General features: G+C 36.0%; 1 protein-coding gene across 3 annotated transcripts in view; it reads left to right on the forward strand.

Moving 5' to 3' along the window:
• Positions 1-25,922, forward strand: part of LOC128018632 (phosphatidylinositol 3,4,5-trisphosphate-dependent Rac exchanger 1 protein) — a 68,132-nt gene that overhangs the window by 25,288 nt on the left and 16,922 nt on the right. For all 3 annotated transcript variants that reach the window (XM_052604256.1, XM_052604254.1, XM_052604255.1), the window contains exons 7-19: positions 1,700-1,833; positions 2,015-2,130; positions 5,168-5,317; positions 8,898-9,045; positions 12,954-13,054; positions 14,116-14,219; positions 14,725-14,774; positions 15,653-15,728; positions 15,984-16,056; positions 20,986-21,128; positions 21,814-21,906; positions 24,128-24,276; positions 24,627-24,712. In XM_052604256.1, coding sequence (XP_052460216.1) covers positions 1,700-1,833; positions 2,015-2,130; positions 5,168-5,317; positions 8,898-9,045; positions 12,954-13,054; positions 14,116-14,219; positions 14,725-14,774; positions 15,653-15,728; positions 15,984-16,056; positions 20,986-21,128; positions 21,814-21,906; positions 24,128-24,276; positions 24,627-24,712 — 1,423 coding nt within the window. The remainder of the gene's footprint in view (positions 1-1,699; positions 1,834-2,014; positions 2,131-5,167; positions 5,318-8,897; positions 9,046-12,953; positions 13,055-14,115; positions 14,220-14,724; positions 14,775-15,652; positions 15,729-15,983; positions 16,057-20,985; positions 21,129-21,813; positions 21,907-24,127; positions 24,277-24,626; positions 24,713-25,922) is intronic.

Below are 25,922 nucleotides of genomic sequence, written 5' to 3' on the forward strand. Positions count from 1 at the left end.
CTTTAAAACCCTCTTTGTTTTAAGGAAGTTCCTCTTTGACAGTATGCTGTGTGTTTATGAGCATTTTTTAAGCGTAGCCTCGAAAGAATCACTGATGTGGACATGATCAGTGTTGCCTTGTGTCTTCTGATGACATTTTCTTAGGACACACCACAAGCAGGAAGAGGAAGTCTTAACACAAAGGCTCGTTACCATGGAGATCTGTTAGTTGTGTTTAACATGCAGCATGTGCCGCCGCAAACTCCCCTCTTCTCGCTCTTTCTCTTAAGCACTTCTTTGCTCGTCTCTCTCCGCCTCCTTTTTCCATCTTCTCCTCTATACCATAGTTACTTTGTCTCCATCCTCTTTTTTTCTTTCACTCTATGTACCCTGTCCATTAACCCTCTTTATTGATGGATCCGATGCAGTACTGAGTGGTTGTACTAAGTGGGGCCTTTTCTATAGTTGGCGGTGTGCTTTAAGTGTTGCTTAGTTGGTTTGAATTTTCACCATTTAGTGCATACAGTGCATTCTTGCCCCTGTTGTGTTATTTTCCAATCCCATCATGCCTCTGTGAACATTCAGAATCCTTGCAAAGCATAACAGGATGGGGATTATTTAACATATTTTTTACATTTGTTAATAGGAATAGTCTGCTCATAAAATGTTTTAATTGTCATTTCCTCAACCTTTATACATAAACGTTACATTTCATAATACTTCAGAAAACGTGGAATATAGGACAGAAATGATATGGACCACTTTTATGTTTCTGTAAAACTTATGGAAAAATCTTTTTTTTATTATCATTATTATTATTATTTTGTAATAATGGAGCTTGACATTCTGGATATCCATTTACTTTCATTATATGAAAAAGAGCCACATGTACATTCTTGAACATTTCACAGAAGAAAGCAAATATTATGAGTTTGGAATGATAGAATTATTCCTTTAAGGTTTCAATTCTACTGAGATCATGTATAGGTAACACTGAACATTTAACATAAAAATCAGGCTTTATTTAACCCCAGTTATATATAGCGTTTCATAATGTGGTGTCCGATTGAAAACCAAATGCATTGAGTTTCCATTTAGTCCAGAGTGTTTCACCTTTTATAGGTAAATAATGCAGAACAAGGGGGAAGCAGATTCCCATCTCTCTAATTGACCCATCTGGGCACGCCATTGATTAAACAGAGAAAATGGAGTCTGCTTATCAAACACACTCACACACACACACACCTGCAGAGTATAGAAAATCACATCCTGTACAGAGTCAGCACGAACCGCAGCGTCTGAGTGGAATCAATTTTTAATGCTACTGGATATTGAACAGGACACAGTCTGTGTTACCATCCCCTCTTATCTGAGACCCAGATGGAAGGTCGGGATTAATGACCAGACTGGAATTATTTTAAATGAAATTAGATGCTGTTACTGTAATAAAATACAAGGAGATTGCAAATAAAGGCAAATCAAATGTGCACTGAAAAGATGGATAAACTTATGTATAAATGTTGGCAGCATTTTCATCAATTTTTCAGCTGCCGGTGTTAGTTCTGCTACGTGAACACAGGCAGCTGATCACTTCTGAATCAAATATTTATTATGGAATATTTATAGTACAAACTCATATCTCTCAAAACTCTTTTTCATGACACATGAAGACGCATTTTTATCCAGATCAATACAAATGTTCCTTTGTTTTGTTCTCCAGGGGACGAACTTGACTGATATTTGCTCCGAACTGTTGCTCCAAGGCAACCTTTTGAAGATATCAGCTGGAAACATCCAGGAACGGGTCTTCTTCCTGTTTGACAACCTCCTAGTCTACTGCAAGAGGAAGTCCCGGTTAGGCCTTAAAGATGCTTTTGAGTCTTGTCTGTAATGCTGGTAACCTACCTGCAGAACCATATGCATGAACATGTTTTCTAGTAGATTACAGTTGTCCCTAGTTTTTAAAACTTCACTGAAACAGCCATCAGAATCATGTGTAGAAACTAAACAATACTGGTCAAATTTTTTCAACCAGAGCATCTGGGAAGAAATCCACCAAGAGGACAAAATCCATCAACGGGCCGCAGTACATGTTCAGAGGGCGCATCAACACTGAGGTCATGGAGGTCGAGAATGTGGAAGACGGAACTGGTAGGCTTGAGTTTGTTAGTGCTTTTATAGTGCAATTAAAAATACATTATTTTACCCAGTTTTACATGTGATATGTATTTTCATGCTGCTTCGAGTACTGAATTGTTAGCTTAGCAACATGCTAACTTCAAATCAGTGGGTTGAGTTTCCAGTGCAGATAAGTAGTTTTTGAAACTACCGTGTCTGTATCCTGCCACACAAATATCCACTAGTCTTAAAACATTTAGGGTCGTTAAGATTTTCAAAGTCTCTTATGCTCGTCACCTCTGCATTTATCTGATAAAAATACAATAAAAACATTAATATTCTGAAATATTATTACAATTTAAAATAACTGTTTTATTTTTTAATTTGTTAAAATGTAATTTATGCTTGTGATGGAAAAACTAAGCCATTACTCAGCAGCCATTTCTCCTGTCTTCAGTGTCACATGATCCTTCAGAAATCATTCTGATATGCTGATTTGTGCTCAAGAAACATTTCATATCAGTGTCAATATTGAAAACCGCTGTACTGCTTGATATTTTTGTAGCAGCTGTGGTAATTTTTTTTTTAGGATTCTTTAAGAATAGAAAGTTCAAAAGAATTCAAGTTTGTTTATTTTTTAAATATAAATGTTCAGTAACAATGTAAAAGTCTTTACTGTCGCTTCTAATAAATGTGATGTATACTTGCTGAATAATTAATTTCTGTAAAAAAAAAAAAGAAGAAAAAAAAAAAAAGACGTTTTTGAATGCTAGTGTACAAAGCAACGTTTTATTTGGATGTGTTTGGGAGTTTCCTGTGTGATATCCTTTTTGTTCCATATGATCACCATGTGACACTTATGAACATCACAAGCAACAAACAAAACCATTTAAAGGGAACTTCAGCTGATGCAGTAGAAATTAGTGACTCTGTGTCTTGAAGATAAGATCACGCAGGGCTTCTCGGAATCGTGCACTTCACATTTAGCACCCCTGCTGCACTGACCGCTGAGGGGCCCTCATCAAAGGTGCCGTTCAGCTGTCGGCCCGAGCATGAAATTTAACTCTCAGGGGAAGTAATGGCTGCTCTTCTTACTCTTTGCTCTTAGTCTCTCACCACACCTTAAGTAGCAGGGTGGAAGTGCAACTTCTCTCTCTCTCTCTTTTTCTCTGAGCCACAAAGATAAACATCCTTTCTGACAAACAAGCCGTAGGGTTTTCACAGTACCAGCCAAAACCACACGTGCCTTCAGTTGATATGGCCAGTGAGAGACTGTGTTTTGTGTTTCAGACTTTCATTGTCATGTTTATCAGGGCTTGTGTCACATGACACTCCACATCTGTGTAAATGCATCATTTAGCTGCTGTGTTTTGCCTTATTGGATAAGGTTACAGATAAAATGACTCGTATGCTAGGAGTGAAGATGGAAGGTAGATTCAGATTTTCGGCCTTATTGCAGATTTATCTTTACAGTGTTTCAAGGGAGATTTCAAGGCAGATTAGTGTAGAATAATGGTTGGAAGGGGTGGGTGTTATGACCAAAATCATACATCACGCTATGAGTAATTTTATGTCTTAGTCATGTTGTTTAATATTTTATGTTGGAAATTCAAATAATATGGTAAATAAAAAGTAAAAATACATGTATAGTAATTTTATCAATATTAATTCAGTCTTATTTTTCTATACCATTTTGTATGTAATTTTCCAGAATTTTTTTGTGTGTATATATATATATATATATATATATATATATATATATATATATATATATATATATATATATATATATATATATATATATATATATATATATATATATATATAATATTATTATTATTATTATTATTATTTATAAAGGTTATCATAATTTATTTTATTATTTTAAATATTAAAGAAACTGTTCATCAAAATATTGGGTAATTTATAGTTAATAAATTACAAAAAAAGGCTGACGTTTTGCAAAAGCAGCACCATAATATTCAATGGTAATATGTAATATGTCTTTAGTTGAAAAAAAAAAAAAAGATTCAAACCAGTAAAAGTAATATAAAATGTATAATTCTGATTAAACATTTTGATTTGGATCATTCACATTTGAAGCAGTTATAAAATGGCATATCATGTGTGGCAATAGGGGAAAAAATGTGGCAACCCTACACAACTAATCTCTATATTTTCACATTACTCCATGTATATACTTTACTCTCACATGTAAAAGCATGGCAATCTGATCTGCTTGTTTTGACTGAGCTGTTGTTTTAATTGGAAAACAATTAGATAATGCTGAGGTGGTGTTTATTACTGAACCAGACTTGTGTGCCTAACACGATTACCCATACATTCTCACCAGTTTAATATGTGCCAAAAGCCTTTGTCAAATCCTCTCAGTGGTCTGAAATCTATTTATACTACCTCAACACTAACCACTGCTCATTACCTATTCCATACCTCATTCATTTTTCCATAAAATTCAGCTGCTTTAAGGCCTGGGTTAAAATTGGATCGTGAGTAACAGTCTGAACCCCTCACTCACACACATGCTCTCTGTCAGGATTTGGTTTAATGGTGGGAGAGAAGTGCCATGTGCCAAAATGCATCTTTAACGATTTCTCACACTAATGGGATAGTTGAACCTTTTTACCTTATTAATGCTTCTAGATTGTTGAAGAAAATCTTATTATCTGTGTCAGCATTTGTGTTTGAGTCAGTAACTCAATTAGTGATGGTAAGAGGGAACCTTTTTAACCATGGTGATAAGCTGACAAAATTAGATCTTCACAGAAATTAGACTTCCCATTTTTTTTAAGGTTAATTTGAAGGCACAAATAATTTTGATTAGATGATCTGATCAGATTTTTATAGACCCTTGGTGAACAGCTTTATGTAGATTATATAGCAACCAATCAATGTAATTTTTTACAGTGTTTGTTGTTTGCATGCCACATAAGTAATAGTTGTGTTGTATATAATGTTGGTGATTCGATTGGTTTACTCATGTTATAAGTGTTAAGGGATATTTTTTAACCTGTTCTGTTGTTTTTCATGTTCTTTTGCTTTGTCTTTCTAGCGGACTATCACAGTAACAACTACACGGTGACCAATGGCTGGAAGATTCACAACACTGCCAAAAACAAGTGGTTTGTGTGCATGGCCAAGAATGCTGAGGATAAGCAGAAATGGCTAGATGCCATTTTAAAGGAGCGCGAACAGAGAGAGAGTGAGTCGTTTTACTCTAGTTTGTCATTGTGGAGTATGCAACATATGAGCATTTAGATAACAGTTAAATGCATTTTAAAAAATTCAGCTGTTAAAATCCAAACAAAAATCAAGAATCAAATCGAACCAAATCATTAACAAATTTCAGATGGCATGATGCAACTACTGTCTACAATGTATCATGTTAACGTAGTCAATATTTATTGTGTTTGAATCATTCAAATGAATGCAATAAATGACATTGAAATTATTGTAAAAAAAATATTAAGAAGAATTTATTAAATAATCACACTAGAAATAAGTTATTGTCAAAGCAAATATTTACATCTACTGAATAAGATTGAACTTAATATCATTCTGCTATACCTAGTATGTTTTTATGTGGATTTTTTCTTCCATTCTGTTTCGATATGAAACACCAGTCCTCTGCTGGACACCTGTTCTTGTTATCTCTGCTTTTGAAGAAGGGTTACTGCAGGATTGTTCTGATCGTTAGGTCACATGATCATAGCAGTAAAACCCCAGATATACCAGAGAGCCCATTCTGTTCACTGCTCTTATGTTTCAGCATGAAGTATTAGTCTGTAGGATCAGTTACCAGTGTCCAAGACATAGTCTTCAGCCAAAGCATTATAATGCTGTGTGAGTTGGCGCTAGAGCAAGACGTCACTTTAATGCTGCAATGCCAGATGAAAGCAGAAGTTTACTGGAGTGTATCAGGTTACTGGTGTTTGAAATTGGAGCTCATTTTAACAGGTGTCACATCAGTCACACCTCTCTGACGGTCCAGATCTTCAGCCAGTGCCCCCTCGTTCCTCAGTACAACTCAAAGACATCATTGCATTACATGCTCCGATTAATATTTAGTTTAACATGCCAAAGTGGCTTCAGTTGAAGTATTCTGGTCATCTGGAGTGTAAGACCAGAAAGGTATTTCATTCAAGTACCCAAATGCAAACATTAATAATGCATTACAAATGCATGGTTCTGTTGAACACACTTAAAAATAACTTTAAATAATTAACTAGTAATGTTTTACTAAATATTTGTCATTTTTAAATAATAATAGAAAATATTAAAAGTGGATGTTAAATTACAAAATTAATTTTCATCTATGATATTTAAAGGGGTAGTTCACCAAAAATGGTGGGTGAACATTCCCTGAATTTTAATCTACATTCATCCATTTTTGATGTGCACTGTTTCAAATTGGCAATTCAAAATAAGAGAGAAAAGAAAAGTGAAATGAAGGCTTGCATATTTCTAAAACCCTCCATTCAGCATCAGAACTTCAAATGCCAAGGTGGAAATTCCACTTCATCAAGGTTATTTCTGAGGAGTCATTTTTAATGATGCGTTGCCTCTTTGCCGAGATTTGATTGAATTGGAGCCTCGTACAGCTGCCACAAATACCTCCTCAAAAAACTCCTTGTGAGTGAGAGCTGCAGCTGCCGGTGGCTTCCCTCTCTCTGGGGTCTCAGACACAGTAAAGAGCTCTGAATGAGAGCCATGCCAGCTGCCACCACATCTGAGCACGACCCACCTCCTATATCAGCTGCAATATCATTGATCTGAGGGTTGTCCCCCCTAAAATAACAATTAAAAACCACTCTGTGTATTGTAAATAACAATGTTTTTTACCTTAAATAATTGTGTTGGTAATAAAACAAAACAAACGTGGCAAAAATACATTTTAAGTTTAGAAACATTTTGAATATCCCATCCCTTGCCTCACAGTGCTTTGGTCCAAATGCCAGCTCTCTTCTTTTACATCACACACATAAGTCCAGTGAGAGAGAAGTCAAGTTGTGGAACTCTAGTAAGTAAGGCTGTCAACGCTTTATTATTCACTTAAACATCGGATGAAGTGATTATTTTCTCTTTAATACATGATGTATTTTTCAAATAGTCTGCTATGTTAATAATAATAATGTTAATATAATAATAATGTTCCCTGCTTGACGGAAAGGGTTGCCAGGTTTTCACAACAAAACCTGCCCAATTTCTATTCAAAACTATCCCAAAACTATCCCAAACTAACCACCTTTCGAGGGGGTCCCCCAATAAAAATAGCATTCTGGGGCTAAAATACAAGTTTTTGGGGTTGCTTCAACCTGCAGACATGAAAAACAACCCACGGCAACAGCGATAATGGGGAAAATCGTGAACTTGGCAACACGGATGGATATAATGTCTACAATAGACATGAGCGGAGCTTGACGTTGTCTAATTTGGAACGGTCTCCCTGCTCCACTAATAGTAGTAAGGCTTTCCTCTGCTCTTTGTATATATATCCTTACAAGTATAATTTTAGCTGAATTATTTGTGTCCCCTTCAAACGTTGCTCTTGAAAAAATGTGTTTATTGTCCCCCCAAACTGTTAGGTGAAATGTATGCCCCTGTGCTGTCTTTAACATCACCTTTTGTTTAAATGTATGGTAAAAACTTGAATGCTTTTCTTGACTGAAGAGTTCTTTGCATTAGGCAACACAAACAACTTTGGGCGACTGATGAAGTGTTTTATTTTTAGCCAATCTTCTTTGTGTGAAGCTCCTGTTTCCGCTGCTGCTTGACTGGCCACGTTGCTAATATAAACAAGGCTGTTTTCCGATGCATTGCACTGTTGCACTGTTGCACAGTTTTTAAAAATGCAGTGTTGTTATTTTCAGGTCTTTTCAGGAACCTGCTAACTTTTTGGCAGAGGTCTTTATCTGCATCTGCAGCTGTATCTTTTTTTCACCTTAATAACCACAAGTGTAGCAGGAGAATGATTCTGAGTTTTTTTTTTAGCTGACCTGCGCCTGAGTAATATGAGATAAGTATATATATATATATATATATATATATATATATATATATATATATATACATATGATTCCTGTCACAGTTTAATGCCTTTTTTGAGGACTTGCTAATGCTACTTTTTATTTTTGCTGATGAAAGTTTTTTTTACAAATTGAATTAAAAGTTTTATTTTGTGTATGTTGTGTGGCTTTTATGTAGAATGCTGATACCAGTTTGTGAGTTAGCCCTTCACCCACCAAAATAGCAGCATGCATGTGTGAAAACACAAACTAATGCAAACCGTGTCTTATAATAAAATGAGTTAAACCAGTGTTTCATCAAGAAAAAATAAATAAATTCCTGCATTTATTCCTGATTTATTTATGAAATAATTGGTATAGAATCGTTCATAAATTATTATTATTTTTTTGGGACAACATTTAGAATGATTTTACTTCAAAATAGAATTATGCAATTAAACCATTTGCATGTTTCCTAAATAAAGCCCATTAATGTTATTGGATTTTCCACCAAAAATATAGTTACAAAATGAAACAACTTGTGTTTCATGAATAAAGCACATTGTTGTTCTTGGTCCTAGATGTGTATTTATTTAATTCTTACTAATATTGTTCAAAAAAAAAATACTGATGTTATTGCTTCTAAAATAAATTGTATTCATTAAAGTGTTACGTTATATGCATAAATGTTGTTCTTAAAACATTATTCATTTAAAACATTATTGTTATTATTTTTTAAATGACACAAAAACATTTTTTTCTCATATTGATTGTCAGGTTTGAAGCTCGGGATGGAGCGTGATGCTTACGTCATGATTGCAGAGAAGGGAGAAAAGCTCTACCATATGATGATGACCAAGAACCGCCACCTCATCAAAGACCGTCGCAGGAAACTCACCACTGTACCCAAATGCTTCTTGGGAAAGTAGGTTTTGAGCATTATGTAATGCTTTTATGAGATTCTCATTTACAGAAAATATACACTTTATGACTGGTCAGTTCCCATGCTGGAGACTGGCTTGCTCTGCGCTGCGTGTGACACCTTCCCTCGGCTGCTTTTACACCATCTGACTGTCTCCTGAATATCTTGCAAGTCATCCTAATCCAAGAGGCCTCTGCATGAATGAAAATGCATACACACACACACACTCACTTAGCGCTTGTAAATGCTTTCCCAAGCTCACTGCCAAGCACCCCATTGGACACAGACATTCCCAGCAAAAAAGCCTTCATTAGAGAGAAATCTGCATTCAGTCTCTCGCTCTCTTTCTTTCTGTGTATCTCTCTTCATTTTTCCCTCTTTCTTTCTCTCTGTCACTCGCTCACCCGGTTTTTCAACACCATGAATGAACAATGAGTGCTATGTACGCCATTAAACTTCCAAATACTGTGTGAGTGCCTGTGTGTGTGTTTGCCAGTTAAGAGGAGAGATTCCTCACCAATTCAAATTCCCTTTTTGCACTGCACTAGAAGATAAGGGAAAAACACTGTGGTCAATTTAAAGCTATTATATTGATGCAATCTAGTTTTAAATACCCGCAAAAATTCACAAGTTCAGAAATGACTGAGCCTCATTATATCGATTCATAAATCTGCAGGACCTTTCTTCTGTGCAGTTTAAGGAGCAACTAACTCAAAGTAGCTTTGCTGCTAACTACATTTTCAGTTGCATGGCTAGCTCAAGTTTAAAATGGTTTAGCTTTTACAGTCACAAGCTGCTTTTGCCAGTGAATAACAATATTGTGCAGCGAGCTGTTTTTAAGAAAACGGAACTAATCACACTATCAGTTTCTCTCGTGTTAGTGCATTTCAGTTGGATTCAAATAAATCACTGAATCATTTTTAAACTCGTTAATTCATTAACTCATTAATTCATAATTTTTATTATTATTTTGTAGTAAGATGCCACTGTTTCATTTTTCCGTCTCAGTTATAGACCTAGTTTGATTTATTTTACAAGAATTTTTTCAGTTCACATAATTTGACTTGGACTAGATTTAAAGGGCTAGTCTGACTGTAGTTCAAATACAGTTAAAGAAACACTTCTGCTGAAGTGGCTTAAAAGTGAACTGTCGCTGGCCTCACGGCCTCAGCTGTGCTGTTGTTCTCCTGTCAACACCTGACTGGATGAATGTGGCCCTGCTCCCTCAGAACACAATTATTTGTGCGTTTCAGCCTCGGTGGTCCAGGTGAAAGCAGCTGTGATTGGCTCTGTTGTCCGCTGGCTTGCGCATCAGTCTCAGAATAGAACACAATCCCACTCCTTCCAGGAACAGCCAAGCTTTTCAGCTGTTAATATGGACAAACGCTCTGCTACTGCTCAGACTCTTATCTCTGGTTCTTTCTTTGTCTTGCTTGAACCACAGTTAATTTTCCCCATTGTGCTTATTTTGAAGAATTGACTTCAAAATATGATGAGATTTTTTGTTACTTAAAAATATATATATTTTTTGATGTAAATGTTTTATTTCATTTCATTTCAAACTGCAACAACCTAAAGATTTATTGGCATGGAAAAAAGCTTCATATGGCCGAAGCGTGAAATGATAGTTTTTAGTTCAGCACAACTAAAGTTCTGTTGAAAGCATCTGCTGTCTGTATTCAGAGAAAATCATTTTGACCTGTCCCTCAGTTTGCAAAAACGAGCAAAAAGTTGCATTCATGAGACTGGTATGATAAAATTGTAATAACACACATTTTTCTATGGAAGAATGAATATAAGTGCTTTTATAGATATGCAAGCTCCACATTTGTCTTGCATTTCTGAACTCTGCAGGGGTATTTCAGGAAACTTTTATATTCTATTTAATTAATTATTATTATTATTACAAACTGATGGACAAATTATTTGCTGTAGTAATCAAGCTTCACTTGTGTTCAGTAAACTGACATCACATCCTTGTCTGTCAAATTCACACGTATACATACATCGGACAGATATAAAAGTGTAAGAAATTGTCACACACACATGTACAGGGGGTGCATTAGCTGTGGAGAATATTAATGAGTTACATAAACACTAATTAATTCACCCCGGGACGCCCCCCTCCACCCCTTCCCTGCTAATCTGAATTGGGACTTATGTAATCACAGCAGACTCAGTGTCTGTTTCATTTCACTGCCCTCTCCTCTCTGAACTTCCTCTGCAGAGCTGCACATAAAGGCTTTGTAAGCAGTCCGCAAGATCTCCACATAACCCACATCATAAACATCTATTGTTTGTATTTTGTGTGAAAGGCCAGATTATGTGATTGCAACACTTTTATTGAGATAAACATTGGCCTTTTTTTTATTAGTGGTTAATGCTGCTGCTGGAATGCATTTGTAGTTTCTTAATATTCTCTTCTTTGTGGTGTTTTCTGCTCAGAAACTGTTTCTGTTTTGGGGATTGTACTTGTAAAGACCACAAACTTGACACAGTGGTCTCAAATCACACCCACTGCTCACATACACACATATATATATTTAGCTTATATCTCTGGAACCATATTAGCAGCAATCAAATGTTGTTCCTAAATCAAATGTTCAGAGGCATTTCCTTTTCCATCATTTTAAGTATCCTGAAAATCCTTTCAAACTTGTTTTATCTGTCCGATTCGCACAAGATTTACTTTGTGTAATCTAAAACCCCTCAAGATAAAACATTATTAAAGAACGTTTGATTAGTCAGAGTTTTGCAGATTGATATGTGACTAATTGACTAATTGACCTAAAGCTTCTGAATGAAAAGTCCAGGTATAACAAAACTTAAACATCAGAATGTCACATTTTGGAAAATGTACAACTGTTAAAACACCGAATCAACGTGATCTGCAATATTGTTCACAATTATGCTCATTTTCTCTCATGTTTGTTGTTGCAAGTATACAGATGAGTTACATAGACAAGTGGTATTAGCTTGTATTGTTATCACTGACAAGTGTTTGATGGTGAATGGTAAAGAGGTATCAAGTATTTTAAGAGTTCATTTAATTGTGCATGTCGTCAGCTGATTTGGAGGAGGTGTCTAGTCTGGTGAGACATGAATGGAGAATCTGGTCTTACTGGACTGGGTGGATGTGGGGCACCTTTGGCACCTGCATCTTCTCTTCTCCTCCTGCTCCATCTGTTAACACATCCTTTCATCCGACCCCTCTCCCCTCACTGCTGTCGTTCAACATTTCAAGGACACACACACACCCTTCTCACATTTCCTTTAAGGCGTCTTAACTGTTTATACTTTGCTTATTTCTGTTCCTGAATCTAATGGGATTCACAGTTTCTCACGCAGCAGTCATTCACAATTCAGGCATGTGATCACACACGACGTTAGATTCACAACTAAACCACCTCAGACATGCAGTTGTTGAAATTCCTCGCCAGCCCTCTTTAGAACCCGTTTATAATTAAATTACTCCCCTTGAAAATTTATGTTGGCAGTTGATCAGACTAGCTAGTGACATATAGTAGCTACAAAAGTGTGTGTGTGTGTTTGTGTGTGTGTGTGTGTGCGTACAATTGTGCTGTTTAATATTTTTGTGAAAAAGTTACATTTTCAGGATACTTTAATGCATAAAAAGTTCAAAAGAAAAGCATTTATTTGAAATAAAAAAATATTTTTGAACGGTATAATTATTTTACTGTCACATTACTGTCAATGGAATGCAGCATGATATCATCGTGATTTGTGTTCTTTGTGAACTTTTTACCAGTCTTGACCAGTCATTCTGCAGGATTGAGTCAATCCAAGTTCCCAAGTACCTTTGACTAGTGGCTCATAAATCCCTTCTTTTATCATGCAGGCAGCATTATTATGAGCAGGCTGACACTGCTGTTGTCTCTGTGTGTCCTCAGTGAGTTTGTCTCGTGGCTCTTGGAGAGTGGAGAGATCAGTAAGGCTGAGGAGGGAATCAACCTGGGTCAAGCTCTCCTGGAGAATGGCATCATCCATCATGGTAAGAAAAGTCAAACAAGTGTCATTACCTTGATTTGTTGGGCATGGACCATGATATCACAATAGTATAATTATGAAATCTTCAGGGTGCTAATTAAATGTGAATGTGGTACTATGGTATATATTTTCAAATACCATACAGTAGTTGGAATACAAAACCTTCATATTTTTCAAAATCGACTGGTTTGTTGGTTCCATGAGGATCTGTCGACATACTGGAAGTGCTATAGGCTATAAATAGCTACAAAAACAAGACTTATGATAGACTGGTCAACCATTGTGACCCATCACTGTACTACTTCTATTTGTAAGTGCTATTGCTTCATACAAATCTATTATTCTTTTTATTTTTCTGTCCTTTTTTTCTTTCAACCTACTTCACCTCCAGTTTATAAAAATTTTTTTTGAGCATTTGTAGGTTTCATCACCAAAAAGTAACTGCTGTCTGTGTTCTGTTTTTGTATTTTTTATTTTTTTTTTGATACACTCTTGCCAAATGAAACGCAATCCATTAACTGTTTATACAAACGTTGGCCTGTTCAAAATCACCATTTGACAGATTTATACTCTACAAATCTGGCATGTATCCTTGTTGGCTAGCACTCACTGAGAGCCCCAACAGATGATAGGCAGTCTGGATAGTAACATGACATGAAATGCTGGTAGAGAACAACATTCTTCTGAATAATTCAAGAGGTGTGGTGCTTGCCTGAGATTCAGGGAGCATCATACCTCTATTTTACAGCCAGGGAATTGTAACTGACAAACACCAGAAGGGATTGGAGTGATACATTCAAGTATAAGGGCTCAAGCACTCAATCAATAATATGGTGACAGCATTCAAGGGTAATGCAAAAAGGCTTTTGTGGAGCGATAGCACCCACACACTTCAGTTCATTACAGACCTCCACATTCATGTTTGTCAGCCTGAGTCCAAAAGTGAGAGAAGCATTTACATCACAAGCTCAATTCCTGCACACGGTGTTGTTGTATGCTAGAGGTGAAGTTTATGGTTTAAGCATGAGCTAATAAGTGTATCTATTTGTGTGTTTTCCACTATAGTGTCAGATAAGCACCAGTTCAAGAATGAGCAGGTGTTGTATCGCTTTCGGTATGATGACGGCACGTATAAAGCCAGGAGTGAAATGGAGGACATCATCTCAAAGGTATTTCCCCCCCTAATACTTACTAAGTATGATAGCTCATGTACAAGCTTACATGAGATAAGGTAAATATCCTTTTTTGCAATGAGCTCAGTGAAAGAATCAATCCAGTATGGCGACAAAAGAAATTTGATTATAAATAAGTTTACATTTCATTAAATAGTAAAGTATGTGTGAGTAAAATTTAAGTGTAATTTAAAATGCATTGTTTTCTCAGTATGTGTCTGTGCTATGATAACACCAAACTCTACTGGAAACAATTGAGAGTCAAGTTTGTCATGCACCGCTGTTTGTGTAGGCCGTTTAGATCAGTTTACAGGTTTAGTCTGCACAACAGAACAGTATCTTGAGTGCATATGCTCCTCCTCAGTAATTAACAACTACAAAATGGTCTACTTAACAATTGTCAACAAATCAGTCAAGAAGTGATTTAAACAGTAAATGAAATGCTGAAAGAGATGCAGCTGTTGGCGCAAATTCTTTATGTGAGTGTGTGTGTTTCCAACAGGGAGTGAGACTTTACTGTCGTCTCCACAGCCTCTTTACACCTGTTATCAAGTAAGTAACACATGTTTTATAACATACTTCACACTCAACAGACAAAAACATGACTTAATTCACACTGTCATTAAGGTTTTAAGATGATCTGTAAGTTTCAGATTGTGTTTTGGTAGCACCCTTTCCTTGCACATGGACAGTAGCAGTACATTTGATTTATTATTTATTTTAAAATTAAATCCCGTTTATAGTTCAAACATCTTTTGACATCAGATACAAATGCTTTTTAATAAACAGCAGTTTAATTTAAACGGTCATAAAAGATTAGATGCATTTGTTTTTACTTTATGGATTCACCATGGCCAGCTGCACATGACAGAGTGTGTGTGTGTGAGGACTGCAGAGTCGTATTGCTTTTCTGTCACCAATCTCCTTTGATATCTCACACAGTGTGAGGAGAGGCCACTGAACTGCAGTTGTAACCAACTCTGATCTCAGATCCACAAAGTAACACAGAATGTGTTACTTGCCCTTTAGCAGATGCTTTTTATCTTTTAGAGCGACCCCTTTCAGTCCATGTCACTAATTACACCACACTAATTGCAAGGACAGACCACCCTGGAGCATCTGGGACCTAGTGGAAATAAAGGCAGAAGATATTTCCAGATGATTGATCTCCATTAGCTGGGCTTAAACTCACAACATTTGCCATTCAATCTTTCAGTACCAGCTTCAACACAATCAACGTATTTTGACAATCCAAGATATTTCCTTTGCCATTATATCAATTATATTAGAAGTACAAGGCCTAATCTTGGTTACTCCAGTGGTTTATCTGGTTAGAAATGCCCTGCTCCTGTGCTTCTCTTGTAGTCAGATGTTGTTTATGTTAGCATCAGGAAAATTGTGACCCTTTTCAACATCATCTTTATTTACAGAGACAGAGATCATCATTTGAAAACCTTCAAATCTGTCATACCAGCTAGCAAACTGGTGGAATGGCTTGTGACACAGGTAACATGAGGATGGACACACACACACACACACACACACACACATTCTTACACATACAGTATGGCACGTTATTGCATAAACATGCACACACAAACACACTCCTTTTTCACTTTCTGTTCAACTGTCAGCTCATTGTTTTGGGGTTTCTGTACACAGTTTATATTTATTTACAAACTTATCTTCACAGTTATTCCATTATGTCATGTCATGTCATTCCAAACAATGAAGTCATTTAACAGGGTTTTCCTTCTTCAGGGTGACAGCGCAAACCGTGAAGATGCAGTGACCCTTGGTGTTGGACTCTGCAATGCTGGTTTCATGCACCACGGTTAGTCTCTATGTTCACATGTCTTCGTATAAAATCATGATGAGGTTTTGGGTCAGTTATTGTTATAATATCAGCAGACTTTAAAGAGTGTGATAAAATACTTTTAGTTTCCCAGATTTTATATGAAAAAATAAATGTGCCATTCAAAAACTTGAAGATTAATGAATTACTGTGTGATTAATGTGTGTGTGTGTGTGCACTTGGATGGGTTCAATGCTGAGCACAAATACTGAGCATGGGAGAAATACTTGGCCACATGTCATGTGACTTTCACTTCACTTTGCCTTTAGTGGCATCAGATCAAATTGAGAAATCTCAGATTTTGCCATTTCGTGGCCCTTTCTGTTTGCCTTTGCTACACGTGGTGTCCAGAGCAAAGCTTTGAAGCGTTGCAGTGTTTGTGTTTGAGAGAGAGTGAAAGAGTTTTGACTCGTGGCAGCATTAGACCAGTCTTGGAATTATAATGCAACTTTAATTCATCTAGTAGTTGTGCAGTGTTTTTTAAATAGCAATAAGCCCCAAGAAGCCGTGGTTTACAGTGATTTTGAACAGCTAAGGGGCCCCTAGTAACAAAGTGATTTTTATAGTATTGTTTGCTGTTTTAAAATCAATGTTAACCACAGCTTCACAGGCTTATTGCTTTGATAAAACGGCTACTATATATACCTGTCAAAGTTTCGTAAAATAAACACACAGCATCAAAAACGTAAAAATGTATTAATAAATAATAATTCTTACGATGTAGCTATTTAGTTCTTCAGCTAAGTTTAGCAGAATTATTGTCAAGTGACACAGATGATGTGGTGCAGTGTAGTACTAATGTAACAAGGTCAAAAGTGAATGTTTGTATAGACTCTCTCAATCATCTTTTTTTTTGTCTTCATTCATTGATCAGTGCATTAAGTGCAGCCAGCGGCGATTCTAGGATTTTTTCAACTGGGGGGCACAAGAGGGGCCACGATTAATACAGAGGGGCCAGTCTTGTGTTGTTTGAACTGTATATCCAAATCATTTTAAGAGTTCAGTAACCTTTAAAATCAGTAATAAACAGTGATACCCTATTATATTTTTAATAGCAGGTATTCACTGCTCTAAAAAATAAAAACAAATACAATTTGTATTAACTTTTCACTTTACAAAAGTGAAAGAAAAACTGTAATAAATAAAATAATCCAATGTATGAATAGTGTACAACTCACAAATAATAATAATATAATTTATTTATAATAGCCTTATATAATATATATATATATATAATAGCCTTATTTATATAAATGCAGAATAACATTAATAATTCATAGAAATAAATACACAATTAGTTAATTAATATAACTAATATAAATTTAATATAATTTCATTATATGTTTTTGGTTTATTATCCACATCCCATTCAATTTGCATAGTAGCAGTTGCAGTAAATTTGCATTGATGAATAAACAAAATCAACTTATGTCAAGGCTAATTAATCTTGAGCATATTGATTTAAAAATATCATATATCCATACTTTATTAGAAAGCTACTTGTTCAAAAAGGTACCTTTAATTTAACATGTAAAATATGTGGATCCTATAAAACAGTTTAGAATAGCTAAATTAGTCCAGTGTTATTTAAGTATTATATTTATTTTGCTATTTAATCATGCATTAAATAATTATGTATGATTTTTTTGAGAATGTTTCTGGGTGTCATCAAATGACGTTTTGTCAATAACTTCTGTGAAGGGGGGGAGAGAGAGCTTTCCAGGGTGCAGACAGCAATCGCTGAGCACCATGGTGATTTAGAACGGCAACTGAATTTATTAGGAATCTACAGACGCAAATAGACTAAAGGTGTAGAAAAATAAAGACCTATATGTGTATTTTGGACTTTTTTTCACCACAAGTCTGAAAGAAGACAGGTTACTGAAGACAAACAGCCCCAAATCTCAAAATTGACCAGTAAAAAAAACGATGTTTTTGCATGTGTCTCACCCATATAGACTTTAAAAAAAAAAGTCAAGTGTGGAGCGTTAGATAAACATTACACGATTTGTTTCGTCACCTCACTTGAGTGAAAAAAGTCGCTAATCGACTGCATGATTCAATAATGACTTTATCAGAATTGCTATTATAGTTTTTTTAAACCATTGCTTTAAATTGCGTTGTTGCCTATATCGGCGCGTTCGGCCGAAAAAAAAAAAGTAAATCGTAACGCAGTAAACCCCTTTTACATTCAGCATCAGAGGAGCATAGTAAATATAATGATTAGCATCTTGGTCTGCTCTAGGAGATAACATCGTCATCGAACCTGGTCTGTCTAACACCGAAAGACGTTAACGTTAGTACCAAACACTTCTTGCACTGCAACAACTCGCTAATCGAAAAACATAAGCTATTTAAAATAGGTGCTTTTTTCGTTGGAAAACAGCAGCTCGCTATTCTTGGTCCTCGTTGAGAAGCATCGCGACGCAATCATGAGTTATTTACTAAACTGAAAGATTATAATTTGAATTTGTGAGTGACAGACAAGTAGAAGGGTGGGGGCACACTGGGGGGCCAATCAGTTTTCAGGAGGGGCCAGTGCCCCCATGGCCCCTCCCCTGGCTACGCCACTGAGTGCAGCACAATTTTACAGTTTTGTGTTTTACAGTTATGGCTTTTTTAACAACACACGGTTTGTGTCTGTCAGACGTCTCGTGTTTTTGAACAAGAGAAATAGAGAGTAAAATGAAGACAGATGACTGTGTTTTAGATGTAAACAGCTGTTGCAATAACATCTGGGCCCTCTGATGGAACAGAAATAGTCACAATAGTAAAAAAAAAAAAACTTTTCTGATGAGATACACATGCTCGTAGACACAAGCCTCCTGTCCGGGTTATAGAAGAGTTTTGCAGTCATGTCGGATCTCGACTTCCAAAACAATCCACAGCAATATTTTGCTTGGAATTCACAGACAGAACAGCCTGTCCCTACAAAGTTCCTGAAAACACAAATGCGCACACACACACACACACAGTGTCTTCCTGAGAGGGGAAAAAAGCACACTTGCACATGCCAGACTTCCTGTGAAATCCTCTGCCTTCATCCTTCACCTCAGATTTGCCCAAACATCAGTCCCAACAGACATCTTGAGTTATTTTGACGGGAACTGAAGGGTAATGGAGGCGACTCATTTCACACTGTCAAATCATTTTGCCATCAGCAGATATGATCAGCACTGTGTTAAATACAGTATTGTTCAAAATAATAGCAGTACAATGTGACTAACCAGAATAATCAAGGTTTTTTGTATATTTTTTTTATTGCTACGTGGCAAACAAGTTACCAGTAGGTTCAGTAGATTCTCAGAAAACAAATGAGACCCAGCATTCATGATATGCACGCTCTTAAGGCTGTGCAATTGGGCAATTAGTTGAATTAGTTGAAAGGGATGTGTTCAAAAAAATAGCAGTGTGGCATTCAATCACTGAGGTCATCAATTTTGTGAAGAAACAGGTGTGAATCAGGTGGCCCCTATTTAAGGATGAAGCCAACACTTGTTGAACATGCATTTGAAAGCTGAGGAAAATGGGTCGTTCAAGACATTGTTCAGAAGAACAGCGTACTTTGATTAAAAAGTTGATTAGAGAGGGGAAAACCTAAAAAGAGGTGCAAAAAATGATAGGCTGTTCAGCTAAAATGATCTCCAATGCCTTAAAATGGAGAGCAAAACCAGAGAGACGTGGAAGAAAACGGAAGACAACCATCAAAATGGATAGAAGAATAACCATAATGCCAAAGGCTCAGCCAATGATCACCTCCAGGATGATCAAAGACAGTCTGGAGTTACCTGTAAGTACTGTGACAGTTAGAAGACGTCTGTGTGAAGCTAATCTATTTTCAAGAATCCCCCGCAAAGTCCCTCTGTTAAAAAAAAGGCATGTGCAGAAGAGGTTACAATTTGCCAAAGAACACATCAACTGGCCTAAAGAGAAATGGAGGAACATTTTGTGGACTGATGAGAGTAAAATTGTTCTTTTTGGGTCCAAGGGCCACAGGCAGTTTGTGAGATGACCCCCAAACTCTGAATTCAAGCCACAGTACACAGTGAAGACAGTGAAGCATGGAGGTGCAAGCATCATGATATGGGCATGTTTCTCCTACTATGGTGTTGGGCCTATTTATCGCATACCAGGGATCATGGATCAGTTTGCATATGTTAAAATACTTGAAGAGGTCATGTTGCCCTATGCTGAAGAGGACATGCCCTTGAAATGGTTGTTTCAACAAGACAATGATCCAAAACACACTAGTAAACGGGCAAAGTCTTGGTTCCAAACCAACAAAATTAATGTTATGGAGTGGCCAGCCCAATCTCCAGACCTTAATCCAATTGAGAACTTGTGGGGTGATATCAAAAATGCTGTTTCTGAAGCAAAACCAAGAAATGTGAATGAATTGTGGAATGTTGTTAAAGAATCATGGAGTGGAATAACAGCTGAGAGGTGCCACAAGTTGGTTGACTCCATGCCACACAGATGTCAAGCAGTTTTAAAAAACTGTGGTCATACAACTAAATATTAGTTTAGTGATTCACAGGATTGCTAAATCCCAGAAAAAAAAAATGTTTGTACAAAATAGTTTTGAGTTTGTACAGTCAAAGGTAGACACTGCTATTTTTTTGAACACACCCCTTTCAACTAATTGCCCAATTGCACAGCCTTAAGAGCGTGCATATCATGAATGCTGGGTCTTGTTTGTTTTCTGACAATCTACTGAACCTACTGGTAACTTGTTTGCCATGTAGCAATAAAAAATATACTAAAAACCTTGATTATTCTGGTTAGTCACATTGTACTGCTATTATTTTGAACAATACTGTATGCTTTGTTTTACCTGTTTATAAAAGTGTAAAACAGTTTTTTACACTTTAATTCAGTCTTAAAATCAATTCCAACTTTGCCTTGCAGTCCTGGAGAAAAGCGAATTTAAGGATGAGTCACAGTTTTTCCGCTTCTATGCCGATGAAGAGACGGAGGGTACCAGCTCCAAGAGTAAACAGCTTCGCAGTGACTTCAAACTCATCGAGAACATCCTTGCCAAATCCTTAGTGGTGAGATACACAGACACAAACACAGCAGGGGTCTCTCCCCTGTGGAACTAGCAATGCTGCTAACTTAACCATGTTTTTCAGTAGCTGAACTTATTTCGAAATGCTGTAGCTTTTGTAATAACACGAGCGTAATGTTTATATGTCACATTATAATATTGATCTTCTATTGGTCACATATGAAACTAAAACTAAAATAAAGAACAGAAATAAGACAAAAAGCCCTTTACAGAGATGTTAACCATGTTCTGCTTTAGCTCTTAGATAATAAAAGCCCATCTCATGTGTAGCTGTGGAGAAACTGTGCATTCTAACCTTGTTATGATCTAGGACCTAAAACCAGTGTAACTTCTATCCATGACAATGCATTTATCATCTGAGCTGACCTATTAGCATGCAGCTGTGGAACATTTGAATTATTTGGTTATTTTTAGAAGAAAAGACTACATAGCTCACCCTAACATGTTAATACCAAACAGCTTTTAGACTACAGGATGCATGGCTTGTTCACACATTTGCACAAATGCTTCTGCTCTCTCACTGTGACATAGAGCTGCTAAATAATAATTTGAGTCCTGAAAGTAACACATTCTTTTCCATTCCGTTCTGCAGTTATTTTGGGAGGTAACCATCATTATAAAATGTTTGACCCTTGTGCTGATATAGTGTTTCTGATGTTCGTGTACAGATCTATCCTGAAGAGGAGGACTATGGGTTTGAGATTGAAGAGAAGAATAAGGCCATCATAGTGAAGAGTGTGGCCAGGGGCTCATACGCAGAGGTATGACCTTGGGTAACCGCATCCTGGTTCTCCACATTTCTCTGCCCTATACAAAAAATATCAGTGACAGAGCATACCCCAAAATACATGTTAATGGCTGGCTTGAGTCTCATAGTCTGCCACATTTGGGATTTCCCCGAGTTAGCTGTGTTTTCTTTCTTACAAGGCATTTCCACCCAAATGATCCATATATATATATATATATATGTATATGTATATATGTATGTATATATGTATGTATGTATGTTAAAACCTAAACAACACTTTTCACTGTAAAATCATAAGTCACATTTAACACTAATTCATTAAAGTGACTTTATTTTTTTTTTAGTAATAGTGTATAATCAAAAAAGGCTTAAAAAATATTTAAATGTAATTGCTAAATTACTTTTTTTGTTAGCATAAACATTATATTCATATTTGAACTACGCAATTTGATAAAACCTGTCAATAAAATGTCCCAGTAAAAATTCACTCCAAAACACACTAAGTAATATGCTTTAATGCTAAAAACAACATGTTATCAATGCGGAAAGCAGTTGTGCTGTCTAATAGTTTGTGATTTTTATTTTTATTTTTAGGATTCTTCTAGGAAAAGCATTTCTTTGAAATATTTTGTAACATTATAAATGACTTTGCTGTCACTTTTAACTAATCAGTTTATGAAAGTATTAATGTCACTTTTGAATCTATATTAAGTGTATAATATTTAAGAAATTGTTTAATCAAATAATAGTAAAAGTAATTGTCATTCTCCACAAAGGTTACGCAACACATGCTAATTGCTAGGGGCGGTTAAACTATTATTCTAATTATTCTGAAAAAAAAAGCAGTGCAAAAACAAACAAACAAACAAATCACAATGATCAGACTTTTTTTAATGCAAAATATGATTTCTTATATTTTTCTTTAGCTTTTGGAGTGAATAATGTCTATTGAAGGAGGACCTCTTCATTTCGAGTGCATTATTTTCAGTGTAAGGGGGTATTTGTGGTTATGATCTGTACAGCTCTGCCAGATCTTGTGGAAGATTTATAGATAAAAATGGTTAAGATCTAAACCACCACTAATTTTATCCGCACTGTTAGACCTTACGTGTGACCTTTTGTCCATATCAAAGTGTCACACTGCTGCTCACAGGAGCATCTGCAGAAGATGAGTGTGATTGTAATGGTGATTCTTCCAGTAAATAAATGGAAGTGCTTTATGTCCTGACACTTACAGATCATGCATCAGGTCCTGGACATGCTTGCTTAATTCATTCCACTCGCTCTGTCTTCACAGCTCTGCTCTCTGGAGATCAGAGAGAAGCAATTAAGCATGTCCCATCATATTCTTCACAGAGTCCTCACACTTCCCTTTTCCCCCCTTCTCTTTCCTCAGAACTTTTCCATCTTTTTTTTTTTTTTACAGTTTTTTTTTCATTTCTTAAAGCTTACAAATATTTAAGGCTTTCAGTAAACTTGTCTCATTTCTCTTCATTCCTTCTTTCCTTCGTTTCTTTCTTCCTTTCCTCACTTCTGCTTTCTTCCATCCTGCCATTCATTGTTTACTCTTCCTTACTTTCCTTGCTTTCTTTCTTCCTTGTCCTTGTTTTCTTCTCTTCCCATTCTTGTACTTTCATTTTTCCCTTGTTTTCTCTCCTTTCAACCCTTCTTTCATCTTTTGCTTCCTGCCTTTCACTAGTTTGCTCATTCCTATTTTTTCCCCTTTCTTTCTTCCTTACAATCACATGTTTTTAATAGCACCTTCAAATGAGCTGTTTGGTGATTGATTATATCTTATCTGATGATATTATCTATATCTGTAAATATGAATATAATTGTAATGTATTTATTTGATGTATGCCTATTAACAACTGGCCGGGGACTACAGGTGGAAATTAGCCTTAGAGGCTAAAGCTGCTCGTTTTATGAAAGGAGACTGTCCACGTTATTATAAACTAATAAACTAAATTAAACTAAAGGTTTTTAAGCTACATAAAACTCTTTTTGTCATAAAGGTGTGATGTTCTCTCAGTTATGTCTGCCAATCCTCTAATACTTATTAACAAATCACTCATCTCTCTTCCTCTCTGTCTCTCTTACAATCCTTATGCACAACAAAGAAAATTGTTAGGAGTGACTCCATTAGATTTTTTCCCCCCTAATTTATTTATTGATTGTCAGCTGGATCTTTGGTATTTATTTCCTTATTTTTTCATGTTTTTTCTTCGGTGCAGATGGCAGGCCTTCAGCCGGGTAGAAAGATCTACTCCATTAATGAGGACTTGGTGTTCCTGAGGGCCTTTTCTGAGGTGGAGACCATGATCAACCAGTCCTTCTGTATACGCCGCAGTCTCCGATTGCTGGTGGCCACCAAGAACAAAGAGTGAGTCCACGTTCACGGCATAAATCAGATACTTATACGCAGACACAGACGTGTGAAATGTAGCTAGGTACAGTGTAAAATGACTCCTCTGGTATTAGAGTTACATGCAGGTGAGCAGCACACTGCAGAACACTGTTTTCATTCATGTTTAAACACGCTGGCACTTTTTATTCCTCTGACATTTTTATGTGCCCCAAACAGTGATGTTCTTGAAAAAATCTATTTTGCTTAGTAACACAGGATACATCTAGTAAAAAAACACTCCTGCTCATGCGATGTTAATTAAATATAATGGCCAAAAGAGCCTAGCTTATGTGCTTCTCTCATATCTTTGTGTGTGTATATGATAGGATTGTGAAGATCCCAGATGTTCACGGCACTCTTCCTTTTGTTCTCTGCGGTTCTTGTCCACCTTATGTTCATGCAGTGAAGAAAGGTCAGTTCTAATTGTTTGTGACAATCCAAACAAACATGCACATCATGTCACATTCATTTGCAAAGTTATTATGCCCTCAGAACCAAGAGCCTTTCTGTTTTTGTTTTTGTTTTGTACATAAAAATTCACACGCTATTCTGAATCAAGGAATGCATTGCATTGCCTCTGTCTAACCTGCCAGGCAGATGTTAATGTACTATAAAAAAATATTAAAATAAAGCAATTTCATAATACCAGGCTGCTGTGGTCATGTGATCAACATCTGGAGCTCATAATTTGAACCCAAACTCAGGATCACTGCACATGTTTATGGATTTAAAAAGCGCACCCCACTGTAGGAGTTTTTTTAAAGTCAAAGGATTAGCTCATCTTCAGAGAACTTAGACAAAAGTAGAGATCACTTCATCATTTCAAGTGCACCTGAATGCAGGGAGTGTAAATTCCAGAATAAGTGGTTTATTCAAAGCAGAGGTAAGAATATGTGAAATAGTCCTGTTAATAAACAATAATTTCTCATAAATAATCGAAATTGAAAATCTCTAGATCAAACAGTTTTCTTTTTTTAGCATTCAAGATATTTTTTTTTTTTGTCTCATACGCTATCATTATGACCATAAACCTATGATCTATCTTGTTTCATTGTGCTGTTATATTTGGACAAGTATCTGGGAGTTAATGTAAAAAGATACGCTCTTAAAAATAAAGGTTTGTTTTTGGCAAGGTTGTTTTTAGCAATGCCACAGAACAACAATTTCCACCAAAGAACCTTTCAATAAACTGTTCTAGAAAAATAAAAAAAAATTCTTAGTTTGAAGAACAGTTTTTAATAATCAGAAGAACCTTTTTCCACTATGAAGAACTTTTTGTGAAATGGAAATGTTCTTCATGGAACATACTGTAGATGACAAAATTATTTTTAAAGTTTATAGATATCCAAAGGCCAGAAATAAACAACAAAATCATTCAGAACCCCCCCAAACATTTCACATATATTGAAGTACAACATGCACATAGCTAGGTTGGTTAAAAGTAATGTATAGTCGATGCTTACATCACATCATACACATATGCATTAGAAAGTGTCTAGACTGGTTTGGATTTGCCTACATGTAATATATACCACCTTTTGACTCCAAAATCATCTATTTTTTTTCTTTAATTTGTTTGGTTTAGGTCATTGTACATTAAAGGTATTTTTTTGTGTGTGTAC

This window comes from Carassius gibelio, chromosome A8 (assembly GCF_023724105.1).
Source record: "Carassius gibelio isolate Cgi1373 ecotype wild population from Czech Republic chromosome A8, carGib1.2-hapl.c, whole genome shotgun sequence".
In the NCBI taxonomy this organism is placed as follows: Eukaryota; Metazoa; Chordata; class Actinopteri; order Cypriniformes; family Cyprinidae; genus Carassius; species Carassius gibelio.